General features: G+C 28.5%; 1 protein-coding gene across 4 annotated transcripts in view; it reads left to right on the plus strand.

Annotated features, from left to right (window-relative positions):
* LOC112603710 (AF4/FMR2 family member 1-like) overlaps positions 1 to 17,848 on the plus strand; it is a 137,186-nt gene that overhangs the window by 101,256 nt on the left and 18,082 nt on the right. For all 4 annotated transcript variants that reach the window (XM_025352417.1, XM_025352416.1, XM_025352414.1 and 1 more), the window contains one exon: positions 11,783 to 12,258. In XM_025352417.1, coding sequence (XP_025208202.1) covers positions 11,783 to 12,258 — 476 coding nt within the window. The remainder of the gene's footprint in view (positions 1 to 11,782; positions 12,259 to 17,848) is intronic.

The following is a 17,848-nucleotide window of genomic DNA, read 5'->3' on the forward strand; positions in this document are numbered from 1 at the left end:
TTAACATACATTTTTTCAGTATTATCACTTTGATTTTTTGATTTTCCTAGTTATTTTACGTGAACATATAAATATTGGTTATAAAAGTAAAATTTAATCTTAAAACATTTTCAATGCTTTTTCCACCCATAGTACCTATAGTGAATTATACATAAAATGTAATGGAAATTAAGACATTGTTTTTATATTGTATTCACTACAAAAATATATTACAAGTGAATAATGTAAGAAATTTATATTTGACAATATTATCGTGGTGCGTTAGAGATAGCTTATCAACAAATTATTTAGAATATAATATAGGCGTCGTGCGTATACAATAGTAACAATAATAATGTAATATTTTATAAACGCAAACAGATTAACTTTACGGAACAGCAAAATCGAACTGTCTTGCAGAAAATTCTGTACCTTATACGAAGATATAGCGTTTATCATGTTTATCATTTATATAACTGTAATAGTTTTCACTATATTAAATATTTAATCCTGTAATAACTGTTTTTATCAAAGGTTCCGGAAAGATAGGTGCGCGGAAATAATCTTCCTAAATGTTCCATAAAAGTTAATTTTAAAAACATTAATAATAAATAATAATAGTTATATATTTATGTTTAGCTTAAAATTTCTTTTTTATAAGTTTCTCAAAAAACATTATCATATAAATACGAATGCGGTGGTAATATACAGTATATATTATACGTAATAAAAACGACTAAAGAAAATAATTGTTTTACTGGTGCAGACAAACAAAAATTTATATCACATTAAATATACGTGTTTATTTTTATGGAGTAAATGAGATATATAGTATTCATTTATTATTAAATATTTATAGAATTAATGACATATAACTATTTTATTTCGTTAACTATAATTTATAAGTATTAAAATTATTTCTGAAAGGTATTTTATAATCAAAAAATATACATAATACTGAAGTAGAATGAAGTATTATGCATCGTATATACATATAAGACACAAGTTAATAATATGTTTAACTTGGTTTCTGACCATCCCTGATTACGCAACTGTATACAATATACATTATATACCTATAATATGTATAAGAGGATGGGATATATTTTATTTAATGTATAGGTAGTCATTGCATATGCGTACGGTGGCCCTTGTACTTGTTTATCTATATTGCCGTCCGCGAGATTTCAGCCGGCCGTTGACCTACACCGGCGTACGATAGAAACAACGACCCCTTCCCCCTCCCCGTAAGGATAATATACATCTATTGATATATTTATGTATAATACATATTATTATGAAATACGATGGGTTGGATAGGGTTACACAAAAACGAGACAGCAATGTGCGATAAACGTATGTTATATATATATGTATGTATACATGCTGCTGCAGGGTTCAAAAGAATAAAATTCGTGTTGCTTTTAAGTTATAACACACACAACAACCGGTTGACTATGGCGAGAGAGGGTTTGGGGGTGGAGATAGGGTTGTGTTCGAATATTGTTTTATTTACCGTGGTAATGTCGAGGGTGGCATTAGATATTCATCAATGTATATATATTTTATTCTTTCTTTTGAGCGAAATTCTTATTTTGTGATTTTATTATTTTAAATAAAAATACGTGTGTTCAGACGGGCATTATACCCTTAGGTTTACTCTGGATAGTTTTATTTATCTCTACGCCACCGGTACGAATCTGGTTGTAATAGTAATTTAATATTATATTCGTTCGATAAACAGCTGACTCGCCGATTGTACGTTTTTATAATGAAATCCCCTTCGACGATCCTACTGGTAACCACTATTTATATACAATGTATATAATACATACCTGCCTGTATAGTCTTGCTCCTATTATTATTTGTACGTATAAAATAAAACATTGTCGCAGCCTGCGACGAGTAGATATAGTATTGTATAGTATCTACTCGTATAATATAAGTCGAATAGACCGTGCGCCAGATAAAATATATTCAGTGTCACGCGAAGTTCGCGATCTTTTCGATTTAAATAGGTAGGTACACACATTTATATTTGTTTTTTTCCGTCCTTGGTTATTTTTCTTTCTTTTTTTTTTATAAGCAATAATGTCTCGAGTTCCTCTCTGTCTCTTTTTTTTTCTTTTGGCCATATACGACTACGACGACGACATAGTAAAGTTATTTTGTCATACCGCACACGTTCCACTCGTTTACAAAGACAGTAAAGTCGATTCCCAATCACATCGACATATCGTATACATTATATTATAGTAAAATACTATGTATCTGCGATCTGCTCGCTCTCCAGGTGCTCTGCACCATATTACTACTGCTGTTGCCGTACCATATGTTTAAAGTTATACATAAACTTACCATTATACCCTGTAGCAATAATAAGTTATGAAATTAGATTCAGTTCATTCTGAACAAAAATTATAAGCATTGCGCGGAAAAAATGTAAACTAAGTTTGTGATAAATGTGAAATTTTTTTTTTGAATATATTTTTAAGAATTTGTATACAAATTTGATTTATTCAGAAGTTTTCTCAGCATTTTACGTTTTTAATTGATGTTTTACACTAATTACTTTTAAAGTATATATATTTTATGTAGTTAGATCGAGATAAAAATAATTTGTTATCAATGTTATCATCATGTAATAACAATAATATTTAAAATTCATTAGACCTTCTTATACCATGAACTATATGATGTAATTTACAAATGTAAATAAACAGAAGTTAGTATGTTAATGCCTTAATGGTCGACGATTGCTAATTCAAGTATTATATATTGCTTCTATAGTGTCTGCTATTAACTTGTATTTTATAGCCACATTTGTGTAGTTAAGTTAATTATTCTTTAAATTAATTGCTTTTAGTTGAATAATATTTCTATAATGAATATAATCTGTCTTCAACGTAATATCCTTCATTGGGCACACAGGCAACAGGAAAGTGTACGTATTATTATTATTTGTATAAAATTGTGTCGACCTAAATACATTACGCAACATTAATGATTATTATATTATACACAAACCACATTGTTCGAGACATAGCAACGAACTCTGTGCATTGAAATAACTTAATAGTAGGCGTTTGTTTTCTTTAAATCGTTATTACTATTATTATTATCAGTTATCACTACAACACTATTACTATTATTGCCACAATGATATTTTTAAATAATTAATATGAAGATCTTGCATCAACCTATTTAATATGTATATTCTACAATTTACAATTCTATGTACAGTATTACAGTATAAGGTATTTTTTAGTCAGTTATTAAAATATTTTTTGCGCGAAATTATGATAGAATTTTTCTCCAACGTGTGTTTGAGCGATAGTGGTAGTATTTCCCTTGACCTACTACTACACAATCATGGCGTATGTAAGATTTTTTTCTCCCTCGACTGTTATCTAATTATTATCCTCTGCTGCTGTATTTGTCGTCGGTGGGGCGTGGCACATAAATTACTTTGTCTAATGCCAATTCATTTATACGAAACAAAGTTAATAGAAATGTGTCACTGAGACAACGTCCCCTTAATGTTATTAAAACCAGAAACCGTTTCCAAACTATAGAGGTAATTTTAGAGATTTCTACTTTTAAGTACAACTACCGTTTGCCCGTCAGTGCATTTTGAGTGGATAAAAACCGTTTCCTCATTCGTTTCGCTCTCCGCCTTTTTATCAGTGAAGAGTTAGTTTCAGCATTGGTGTTTTTCATCAAACTAATATTACAATGTTAATCGGCTTAAAATAATAGAAAAAAAAATTAAAATAAACGAATATTCAGTGAATGTTTTTTTCGTTTATCAAGTCAGTTACTATTCACTAAACACTATGGTTTTAGTTATTTTAATAACGACGCCAGAAATTTACATTATTTTCGCAGTAGAAATGGCTATAGTAACGTAATTTCATGTTCTATTATGTGCTATTTCGATTTTTTGATTTTGCCATTAAGAAAAAAGAAGTTTTCGTTTTTTTTCGTTACTACTTGTAAGTAATGTTTATTATTCGATTGTGTATTTACTGACATTGAGAACCATTGTGTCATTGCAATTCACTTGTAGGTCATCGCTGCTTTTCAATCTGTTGTGTTTCATCTTCGAAATTTTTTCGTTTTGTTTATCATTATGTTGTCGTCTAAGATAGTGGTAGTAGTGGTTCACATTCCACGAGTCAAAGTGGGGCAATCCAACAAACACGATTATAATATTACTTTGTAATAGGTAATATAAATATAACGAAAAAACGATAAATCTATAGTCTGATTGAATCGTACTCCATTAAATACGTTGCATTGTTGTGCACAATTATTATTATACAACTGTATCCCAAAATAGAAATATTTTCGATATGTTTTCATATATTATATATTACGTTATGAAGTATGAAATTATACTATTTTCCGTTGTTTATCCGGTCTATCGCGAAGATAAATTTTAATTAAAGTTGTTTTAAAATGTTAATTTAATAACCTGTATGCAGTATGTATACAATCCGCGATCTCCGTTGTATGTGCACACAAATTATAGTGATTAATAATCACTGATTACATTATAGTATACTATCACGTGTAGCGTTTTGAAAACTATAATACATGCAATCATTAGCTATTGTTTCATATGTTTGTAATCCCTTTGTATGGGTTATATATATATATATATATATATATATATATTTCGCAGTGCTTTAAGATTTAAACAATCCGTTCAAATTTAATAAAATGTGTAAAAATTTGAAGATAGCTTGAAAATCGAATAATATATTTTATCAAGTATTGGTATACAATAGTGTAATATACTGCTTCGTAATCGTAAACTTCTAGAAACTGCGAAAAATATGCAGTACTTTTCATTCTCAGATCTTTTGCAAGTTTTGTTAGTAAACTATGTCTTTATTGGTAACTTTATAGTTTGACCTGCAGCTTTTCCTCTAAATATTAATTTTAAAGTATTTTGTGTCGAGGTATATTAAAGTTCCATATATTATATTAAGTATACAAATATGTATATGATATATTAAATATTAATATATATATTCCAAGTAGTTATTAATAATTAATTAATGAGAAATATTGATGACCTGTAGTTATGGTGCGAAATGTTCGCATCTTGCAAGATAGACGTCTAGATATTTTTAATAACAATAATTACGTATTTCATTCTGAGTAGTTATCGTGATTTATTCATAATAAATTATGTTTGGGAAACGTTTAAATAATATTATCTGTAAGTAATATTATTCGCATTATGTGCAAAGTGACACGTGATATCTCGCTTCAATATAATGTCGCAAAATGATTTTTATTCACCAATTTGTACTGATGGACCGGTATGCTGTGAGATTACGCTTGAACGTACTTTTTTATTCTTCTGATGCAACGTTAGACGAAATCCTTAACATTAATTTACTAAACAGATATCGCAAACAGGCATGATTAAAAAAAAAAGTCCCTTCCCACATTTTGATCGCGTGTCATAAAAATTATATTGTTAGCTTTTCACCCCTTATGTCAAATAAATCTTGAATTGTGTACACTATAATATAATATGAACGACCTGCTCTTGTCTTACGCATTTGCACACACAATCCCACTCGATTGCCTTATATCCGCAATGTTACAAAATTACAATTGCCTTTAATAATAATAATACGTTGTTGTTGTTGTTGTTGTTGTTGTTGTTGTTGTTGTTGTTGTATCATCGTCTACATTAACTATAAACGTGTACCTATATAAGTCTCATCTGCGAATGAAGCGCAACAAATTGACCGATAAGTCTACTATGACCTCTAAAGATAAGTATTGTTAAATGTGTTTATAGATATAAATTCGTTTTATTTTTAAGTGGTTATTTTTTCATTTCGCGTTTATAAAATTAAACGAGAAACATGTGACCTTGTCAGCGGGCTGCAACAACATTTAATGCGTAAATAATCAAAGGTCTTTCAACCCAAATAAAAATAAAATAAAAAAAAAAAAAACAATGGAAAATAAAAATGTTTTCATATTTTAGGTTGAGCGATTCTTTTTTTTTTTTTATCGTTTATTTAAATTATGTTTTTAGTGTTGTGCAAACTACACAGCGGAGTAGGTTTGTTTTCTTTAAATCCGAAATCGGGCGTTTCAAAATATGTAGGTAATTTAAAGTTTGTCCTTGTAAAGAAATTCTTCTAGTCTAGTTTGGTAATTTTATTATTTTGTTTTTTGCTTTTTTGGTAGTTTCACATTGTCATAATTGCATTCATATTTATATTTTTCATATTATTCATAATTGTATACCTATCTATTTTATAGTTCCTAGTGTTAAGTAACGAATTTAGTACTGAATCAATGTTTAAGTACTATATCCATGTGGACTTTTGATAACTTTTTTAAATAACGAATATTGTTTGTTTGTAGAACAATAATTTTTAGTAGGTAAATTACCAAAACTATTGTTCCGTATCTTTCGTGGTGCACCAGCATCAATCACTTTATTTATATTTTTTCTAATGTAGTACTCCAAGCTCCTTCAAACTCTCTTTTACCTCCGAGTCCTTGATGTGGTTCAGTAGTTCAGCCCCTAGATACGTGGTACCTTATTAATTTAAATTAAACTATAATATTTATCCTTTTTCTTACACTAATACTTATAACTTGACAAATAACGCCAGAGTTACTTATTATTCTTGCATCATTTGACATCCGTCGCCTGGCATTAATTTCGTTTTTTGAATATCCCACTAATTCCTTAATAATCAATTATCATCAATAATACTATTTTAGCTAAAATACACCCACTCGCATATACACCAATGAAACAACGTAACCAACCGTACATTATTTTTGGTTTTTCTTGCAACCAGAGAAAATTGCATAACGCTGTTGGTGTGTAACATTACAAAATAACACTGCAACAGCATAATACAAACTACATAGATAACACTAATAGTATACATTATACATATATGTATAGATTATTGCGAACAAAAAGTTATCACTTATCAAATATTATTACCAGGATTATTTTTCTTAATACTGCAACTATCATTTAAAAAATTATCGTTGTTCAATAAAATATTATACCAAACGCTGTGCGTAGTTAGTTAAATATTTACTTAACTTAAATTATTATTTTAATGTTACGTCAAAAATTTTGTTTATAATTGTCTTTTTCGATTACGCACAATTCTCTAATTAATTATTGGATAATATATGAATTATAATCAATATTTACATAAACAATAAATAATTCATTAGAGCAACTAAAATGAGAAAAAATAACGTTTATTAATCTATTTCCATTTTTCACAAACACAAAAGCAAAATTGTCTTATTTCTATAATATTACATTAATATTGTATAATATACATAAGTATTAATTATGAGAGAATTATATTCATAGTGTCAAATTGTTGAAGATGTTACAATAGTTATTACAATCTTGTAAAAAAAATTTGTTGGTGAATATAAAATAAATGAATAAATTATAATAGTAATATAAATATATACGGTCATTCGGTTCGCATGACGGTATTCATTAATTTGTTAAAGTGTTATAAAATTTGAGTACACAAAATAAAATAAAGATTACAAAATTCCCCTCCTTCCCCCTTATATAAACATATTAAATATTTAAATCTATCGTATGTGGTTTCAAAAACCGTTTGATATTTTTGAATTTTGATACTTGAATAATAATTATGATTTTTACAACTCTTTTTTCGTACCTAAAACTTTTTTTAGGCGTGACACATATATGTATGTAGAATGTGTAATAATATAACATGAACGTATTGTTATTCTTTACGGGGCCGGGGCACACACAATAGATAACCAATAATGAAAATCTGAAAAACGTTTCATTATAAATCCTCGTTTTGATAAAAGCAAACAATGCTGATTATAAATGTTTTTTCGGCTGAATATAATTTTGTGTGGTATGTTAACGTCACATTGTATTTGCGTTCGATATAAAACGTAGATATTAAATGGTAGGAAAGAGTTCTAATTCGCTTAGATGTGTTAAAAGAAACGCCATACGTTGAATTCTATTATAATAAAATAGATTATTACTATGGATGGTATACCTACTTAGTACCTATATGGCATATGCATCATATTTCATATTTTGTACGGATTTATTTAACATGAGCGTACTTGTGTCGTCGTCTTGGATATTAGATATACTATATACATAATTATTTTGCTCCGTATCGTAATTCGCGTTGACTTGGCACAATCTATAATTACGTTATTTGATTTTGCGTTTTTAACACTAAATTATTATTATTATTGTTGTCTGGCGGGATCTCAATACTCACTTTTAAATAGTTGTTATATGATTTTGAAAAGTTATCGATATTTACGATTCGATTCAAATTGACTGACTTCGCCTTTTATAATATCGTTTATTATATTGGCTTTTTTAATACGAACATAATATTATTATAATCGTTCTTAGCTATACAAAAACTAGGCGACTCCGCGTTCAATATAATGTTATGATAGTCGATACAAAAAAACGAAAAAGAGCTTTTCAAATGCTATCACCCATCAGATACATAACGGGCTTATCGTTATTACCATAATGGTCTCTCTTATTTTTTCCTTCACTAAGTTATTAAATGCCCGTGATCTATATATTATTATAATATATCCCAGTCGCCATCGTAGTAATGCATAACGATTTCGCATCAGAATTAATGCGCATTAATATTATATAATCAATATTCTCGACGTTTATTGTTAAAGTACATCTATATATTATTATGTGCACATCATGTATAAATTAAATCATAGATTTTGTGGACAATTACAGATAACGCGTTGTTATTATATTACTGTTGCGTCGTCTCTCAAGAAATAATGGACTAAAAAATTATTCACTAAAAAAAATAAATTTCCTTTACCTTGATCCTTGAATCACGTCATCCAACGCGTGGGTAGTGCATGTATTTATTATAAGCAACAAAGCACGCAATAATTGAATTTGTATTAACTTTTTATTTTTCGTTAAAAAAAAATATAGTAAATTTAACGTATGCATTGGATTAGTTTAGTATGATTGTTGAACTGTACCGTACGGATTATTTGTTCTGTAATCATAAAAATTATATCATTGTTTATTGAATGAATGAGTTCATTTTAAAATAATTAATTTGTTATAATTCGATTGATTTTTTGATGTGGTTTTTTTTTGTACAAACTTGTTAACATTTTTTTCGATTTAAGAATATTTGAATAATCAATTTTTATTTGGTGTATTTATTGGAAGTCACGTAATGTTAAAATTGTGTTTGTTAAAATTTATCTATATTTTTACGATTATTACAACAAATTATGTAATGAATACATAATACATACATATTATTGAACTAAAAAATTATAGGAATTGTATAGGAAATGATGTATTCATAATAAGTATTATATAATATACACATTAAACGTGTACATACGACTAATATTGTTTATTAAAGTATAATATTATTGAGAGAAATAACTTTTTATTAGTTTTGTATACCTACATGAGTATTATGATTCGTTTTCTTTAGATATTGTTGGTTATTTTTATATGTATTCACTATTCACTATACTATTTTACATTTATATTTAATAGTTTTATCGTTTCTTTTCAATATTGATTTTTATAATGATTATCAACGTGTTTAAGTATTAAATTTTAGAAATTTTTTTAAGTTTAAGTTTAACAGTATTATTTTTAGTGTAATTTGTTTAATTATGAAACGAACATTGCATGCAATAGATATTCGCAAGAAATAATTAGGTACATCATTATATTCATTAATCATAAAATTATTATTGTGCCATGGGTATTGCATTTGTAATGTAAAAAATTAAAAGTTTTAAGCTATATTATTACAAAAGTAGACTTGCATTAATTAACTAAATGAAATTTAAAATTAAATACTAGTCAGTTGTTTATTTATTTTTTAGTTCGTAGTAATTTATTTTATGATAACTTAATTCATAAAACAAATATTGCTTAATAAATATATTTAATCGAAAATGTAGTATATTTTACAATAATGTTTATTGCTAAACATTTTTAATATATTATATATTAACTGTGAATCCTGTATTGGTTGTATTATACTAAATTTAATTATTTATTGATATTTTAAAAATTTCAGTTTAATATTACCTACAGTTTTATAATTAATAATATAAGTACTACATATTGTTACATTTATACTTTCAATAAATAATTCATCAGTTTTAAAATTCTAAGTATTGTAGTAAGTAATGACAGTTAAAAATATAATTTCATTATTAACTTTGAACGTTTTTACTAACATAATATCAAACAGAGCACATTATACTATATTGGACATTGGTTGTTTTATAATAATTAGGTAATTGTCGAAATCAATTAAATTCCTAATCTTGTCTAAATTCTAATTCTCATTTAAGAATGTTTACAATAACATTACATTTTGTAAATTTAATTTATATACGTAACAATGTATTAATATTTTTAATTTTAACGCTATTGTATATTTATTATTTATACCTATGGAATTAAAAAATAGTAACATTGTAAGAATACGAGTATATACGTTAACATTCGTTTAACTTTGATTAGATTTGTCGCATTTACCATTCCTGATATAATTGAACAGTAATCATAAGAACAGTTAACTCATTTGTAATTATTATAAAGCTATTTTAAGATAATTATTAATTTATATAACACTATAGGTGTTGTTATTTTCAAAATCATACTCATAAAACAATTAAAAATTAAATATGTTTAGTTTCTAAAGTTAAATTTTTGAGTAGGAAAATAAAGGAATAATTGTTTAAACGAATTTGAAAATAGTAATACTAAAAAAATATTAAGGTTATACAGCCATTGGTTATTATAAAAATTAAAGTAAAATATAAAATCAAGAACACAATGTGTTATGTCATAACAATTTAAATAGTTAACAGTAAAATATTAGGTCATATGTATTATAGAGTATAGGACATAGGTTAACCTTAATCTATTCATTATTATAATAACTGTTTGGTAAAAGTATTAAAATCTTTGTTTATGCATTAGACTTAGGTTTTATTAACATACGGGAATAAAGAAATATCGTTGCTATTTATAATATCCATTTAATATATTGAAAATAAAATAAAGGCGAATCAATATCAAAAACGAATACATAATAATTAAAATAATAGCTACTTCGTTGGCGGAAATTCGTGAAAAACGAAACCGGCCGTTTACAATAATTATCGGTAGTAGACTAGTAGACCTTTTTATAATAATATTATTATATAATGTATATTATTTTTATTAATTTGCACTCTCGCTGCCGTCAACCACCCTACTTCCCAGTTCCCGTACATATTTACACCAAGTGTCATCGTCGTCCCCATACATCGTAACGTATTATTATTATTATTTTTATTATTACAGGTAATCCACGAGACGACGTTCTCTCCGATATTGTTCTCCCACCAATACTAGCTTTGCGGTACATGTACCATGTACTGTACCTACTTGGCCATATTATTTATGTATATATTATATATTGTAAAATAACAACTCGTGACGTAAGAGAGAGGTATAAAAAAAAAGCGATTGTAGTTGCGCCCCTCTTGTTACGTCTTGGGGCTCAGGGTTTACGAAGCGGTGCATTAGGGGGGGATAGAGGTGATCGGGCTGTATAATATAACTATATCGTGTAAAAGGCACAGTAAATTTAGTAGTGGTGGTGGTGGTGGTAATGTTATAATAACGTTCCCACCGCCACCTCGTCCTCCTACCACGTTCTAATTCTTTCATTACTACCGCGTGTTCCAGGTGGACGACGCAAACGATGACGAACAGAGCCAGCTGATCCAGAGTCAGTTGGGTTCGTTCGACGACGCCAAACCGTACTTGGACCTGGTGTTTAGCTGTGGTATCACCGGCATGCCGCCAAGTCCCGCCCCCCCGCCACCGCCTTCATCATCACTGTCCGTCGCCGGAATGATGCAGCACCACCACTCGTCGACATCATCGTATCCCTCCTCGTCGTCTGCAGCCGTCTCCACAGCATCGGTCAAGTCACATCATCACGCCGCCGCCGCCGCCGTGATCGGCCAACAACAGTCATCATCCAGGAGATCCGTATCGCCCGCGTCCGGTGGTGGATCTGTGGTACCCGCTGTAGCGGCGTCCTTCAAGAAACCGACTGTCACGTCACACGCCATGGCCAGGTCATCGTCGTCGTCTGGGGGCGGCAACGGAGGCTCCTCTTCCTCGGCGCACTTTCAGTCGCCTGCCAATCCACCTAGGTACGTACTGCGATCGTAGTACAATTATTTTACAAAGTTTTATTCAATACATCTTAAAATGCTTGAATTTAAAAAAAAAAAGTAATAAAAAGTTGATGCGGAAGTACAAAACAAATTTTCATACTAGGAGGTTTAAATTTCCTATCGATCAGGATATATCTATAGAAGGAGTACGCTAAAATATTATTTTAAAAGAAGGGGTACTACGTCCCCATACAGTGCAAGCGTTAATTTATAATGTTATGTGTAATAGGTGTCACGGCCACCGTAACCGTGACGCGTGAATACAGTTCTTTAACTTTTTCATCTGTTTGGGATTTTTGATTAATTAATTGAAAAGCAAAAAATACTACCGTCGAAATGAATTACGCATTCCGACTAATAGTGTATTCAATCCCACACGAGCTTACGCACTGGTTGGGTTAATTCCGATTTTTAATTAAACTTTTGTATCCCCGGAATTAATTGCACGCATACGCGAAATATTAGTATAATATTATTAAATCTTCTCTTATTTTGTTTGTTCCGTTTTAACATTTTCACTGTTTCTTACTACTTACTTGCTTATTATCACCGTAACGGTGCGTTTCTAACGTTTCTCAGTATCGAACACAGTTATGATTTTTGAGCGGTACTCGACGTCGTTCCGTTTTGGTGATATGTGGTGGGGGTTGGTATGGTAGTGGTATTTCAACTATATCTCTCGCCGAAAAGGCTCTATTTGACAATTTCGTAGAACCCACGTTTCTCCTTCTCCAGTTGTAATGAAAGTTTTTTGGCAGTCTAATAGTTCACAATAATGTTAGGTACCGACGTTGTTATACTAATAGGTTACCGTTATCATTTTAAATCAGATTTATTTTAATTAGCTTATTTATTCGAAAACATATTACGCTGGTGGCGTGTGAATTGTGCTAGGTCTTCTAAGCTTTATTTGTATTTTATTTTTTCGTTATCGTGTATGAATGTGTTGTAGAATAAATTGTGTTTCAAGTGTAACGAATATGTACATGTTTTGGGTAGTAAGAATTCATAATTTAATTTAATTAATTTAATAATTAACTTGTTTTGCTCCTTTCTTTTTTTCGTAAAACATATTATGGCTTACGTCTACACATTATCAAAAAAATGGTTATATGTTTAAATTATTAAAAAAAACAAGGCTCTGCATCCGATATGGTTATTTTGTATAATATTCAAATTATTATTATTTTGGTACATTACATATGTTTACTATCGTATGTTTGTTATATACAACTCGTTTCGTTTTTAAAGTTTCAATTTTTTTAACAAATTATTGAAATTCCATCAAGCATTTTGTAATTAACTTCTAATTATAAGGATAATTTGCCTATTATTTAAGTAGGTTTAGGTATAAAATTAATCTGTCTGATGAGATTTTTTGTTATTTTAAAATGGTGGCAGATAATTGATCAAATTATAATTATTAACTTTAAATTGAGTGATATGTTTGAAGTATGTGTAATCAATGCTTTTTAAAAATGGATATTATGATTGTTAACCTAGTTTTGCAAATTTTAATCTTAGACAGATAGTTTAATATACTTTATGATAAACGATTTTACAATTAGATTATTTAACTATATCCGCACACTTGTTCTTAACATTAATTATGATTAATATTTAAATACAAATACAATAGACAATAATGGAGTTGGAAAATACTTATCATTATTTTACCTATTTTTAAAATTTAAAATTTATTCGTTGAGGTTAAATCTAAACTTCTTGTGTGCTGTGTCGTAATAGATTTAATGTATTTTATAATTATCAATTCTCATTATTCAATAATAGTTTTATTGTTATTTTTGTATAAATTATAATTGTATTTTTCTTTTCATTATTATGCTAATATTACTATCTACCTATATTATAGTTAATGGTTAATGGCATTTTAATTTCATATGTTGTTTTTATTTTTTGTGTTCTGATAATTTTCAGTTCAAATTGCATTAAAATAGAAATCCTTATCTTAAGAAGGGGGCTGAACGATTTAAATTTGTTTAAAAGTTTAATTACATTTCTAAATTCTGAACACTAATCACCTTAAAATATTATAAATGTAGTACAAATCTAATAATGTATCACTCTATAGGTTACGAAACTTTGATTGGATTCAATTATATTTCAGGATACTAACTATCGTTTCCCTGAATTTAAAATCTATTTATGATTGCGGATTACTATAAATTCAGCATCGTCAAGTAGAGGAAGAAATAGGCAGGAAATCTCTCAAGCGGTTTACGAGACTTAATAGTTTGATATTATATAATATGTATAATACAAATATAAAAAGAGGACAAAAAATAACCCGAGAATTGCCAAGTAGAATAGGCGAGTAAATGTTTCAAACTAAAAGTAGTTTAAAGTACTGAGTACAAAACTATTGATAAATTCGAAAGGTGGATGATGTTGCTCTACTTTGTAGTAGTAATTTTATAACGAAATAATGTGTATATTCAATGCGGGATAAGGGAATAAAAGTGTCCAAATAATAATATAAAAAAGAGGAAATAGTATTTTTACCTAGTGAAAAAAAGTAAACAATCAATAAGCAGAAAAATGTTTCTCTTCCACTGCTGAAAAATAGGATAGAGCAATTTTCACGTCTGAATAAGATAAACGATAACGTGTTTTAAGCAGATACATCGATTGTTTTATAACGCCGTTCGTTTCGAACCCCTCTACCCCTCTAATGCTGTATGTGAGCGTTTGGTTATCAACGTTTTGCATTCACCGTATTAATATTATTATTGTTATTATCTCGCGTAGACTAAAATTAAATACCTACTTTAAATAACTTAAGTCAACCTAATAGACCGGTGGCCAAAAAATATGTATAAATTGTAGACATTAAATGAGAATAAGATATATATTATTATTTAATTTAAAGTACAATAGTTGTTTAATGTTAATAATATAAAGAGATATCAGTTATCATAACAATTTATGAATTTCACAAACTTTTTTAATTCTTTAATTAAAATTAAAATATATTAAAATATTTTTAAAGGTATTACGGTATAAATCCTAGCGGTTAGTACCATCTATGTTTCAAAAGTTGTTTTTTTAGTTATTTATATTAATATTTTTGAAGAAACCTATTTTATTTCACCAATACGCGGACGAGTTTGGGTCGTAATATAATTTCGTATGATATTATAATATTTATGATGGTGTTGTACACTATGTGTACTATTGGCAATCATTGAAATTTAATATTCGTTTCGCGCTAAAGACGACTACGACAACAAACACGGAGGCATCGCCGGCGGTGAGGATGTGTTGATACAATGAGCGTTATAATTTGTAATTCTTAAATATAGTGTGCGCGCATCTGAAACAGCTGAGAAGTGTCGTCGATCACGTGTGTGTGCGTGTGGTGCGATTGTGACGTCATATCATAAATATTTCAGTTTCGACAAATTTCCTTTCAAACAACATTCACACATAATAAAAGCATTCTACATTTATACTTTCAGTTAGTGGACACTGGACATATATATGTACACAGCACACGTTTAATGTCACTTTGTAGTAAGTGGTATTATTTTAACTTGCGCATTATGTTTTGGTATAATGTAATATATAATATTATAGTAAATGATTGACTTTTGTAGGTAGATCGGTAGACTAGGTATACGAGATTTAAACGAGTAATATATAATTTTATTGTATGTTCACCTATTTAAATTACATTATTGTAGTTATACTTATGGTGCGGTTAGTAGTGATACTCAAATGTTGTATATTAGATATAGACATTTAAACAAGAAATAACCGATTTTGTAATAGTTCTGAACGAAAATAATATTAAATTTATGTATACGTTATCATTGTTGCATAATCCTTTAAATGCTGCCGATTTACCTACGTCACGTATCGAGGCGAAAGGGAAAGAAAAAAATATTTTCTAAACTAACGTGTCTGTATCGACCATTAACGTCAACAATATTCAAACAATTAAGTTGATTTTATTTTGGAAGGAAATTTGTTTTGTATGTAAGTTACATGGTATTACCATTACATTTTCCGACGTCACCTTAGTATTGCTGTTTTTATATTGTCGAAAATTTAAAATTCTTATCAAGTGAAAGCGGTTCTCTACTTCTCTCCATGATTGACCGCTGACGCCTCGTTTCGGTGATAAAGACCTTGGCCCGGTTGTGGTTTATAGTGTATTGATATGGCGACGCAGCAGTTGTTTATGTGTATAAAGACAAAATTTAATTGTATCGGTTAAAAAAAAAAAATTAAATTTACTTCTTTGCAAGTCGTATGCATTTGGTATTTAGTATAGAATGATACGTGTGTGATTATCACAGTTAATTTTGAATAAGCATTAATAGTATCAAAAAAACTTAAGTACCTTTTCTCGTGGTCTCGACGGCTGTTACATAGAAAAACGACTTAGTATAGATATTAAGATATAGTATTATATGGACTAAGATATTCGACAAAAGTGATTACGATGTAAAAGAATGATCATCAATAATTGATTGTTATATTTAGTCTTTACGATTAATTAACTTAATTAAACCGCGAAGTTTATGAAGAAAACTGAAAAAGAATACTTTCAATTACTATAATATTATACCTATGTCGTGTGTAGTTTTTGTTTTTATTATCTTTACCACCTTCGTGTCTCCTTATAATTACCAAGTATTATTTTTATTTTTATGCCGATATACTTTGTATACTAAACTGAAAGCATCGTAATTACACCAGGGACTAACATTTAATTTGATAAAACAAAAATTATTTCTGAACAATATATTTTTCAGTGCATAATAGATTATCTTTTAGTTTTTAATTATGTTTTTAAACTTGATTAAATTTTAATTACATAATAACTAAATTTTTATCCAGTTAAAGCAGCTTTTATATATAAAGAAAACTATTTTTTATTTTAATAGTAAGTATTAATCAATTTTCAAGTAGATGTTTTTTCTTATAAATAACAAGTCTTAGAATTTAATTTTATTCAGTTCATCTAATAAAACAAATTTAATTTCGTAAGTCACGCGCACTCGTTTTGCATTAAAGAAAAAATCGTATATAATATATTCTCGAGAAAACTTTTTTCTTGTTACCGGTTTTCAAAAGTTTGCAATAATTATGCATATATATCATACCTAAGTTCGTTCCTTCTTTTTCACTTGGTATACGTATATAGTATATATTATAATTTATTCGATCGATTTTTAAACAATTACCTGTACATGAATATTATGCAACAACATAATATTAACCGCAAAACAGCTGCTGTTGCTGTGGTATATATATATGATATTGTATATACCTTCATAACTTCCTCATATCCTAGAGAACTGACGCATACAATGACATAACGATAGGTATTACGTGTTCGGTGTCGACTTAACGTGCGTTATGTTGTATAGATCAGGTGGTCACCAATTAATTTCTTTGGAAGTCTATTTTTAAGTATTATACCAAACTTCCCGTGGTCTAAAACACTTTTGATGACTTTTTCTCACACATTAACAATTAATAACAAATACATATTCTATTTATAAAAATTTAAAGTGTAAATTAAAAACTATCAGAA

This window comes from Melanaphis sacchari, unplaced genomic scaffold, assembly GCF_002803265.2.
Source record: "Melanaphis sacchari strain LSU unplaced genomic scaffold, SCAv2.0 Contig10_pilon_pilon, whole genome shotgun sequence".
Taxonomy (NCBI): domain Eukaryota; kingdom Metazoa; phylum Arthropoda; class Insecta; order Hemiptera; family Aphididae; genus Melanaphis; species Melanaphis sacchari.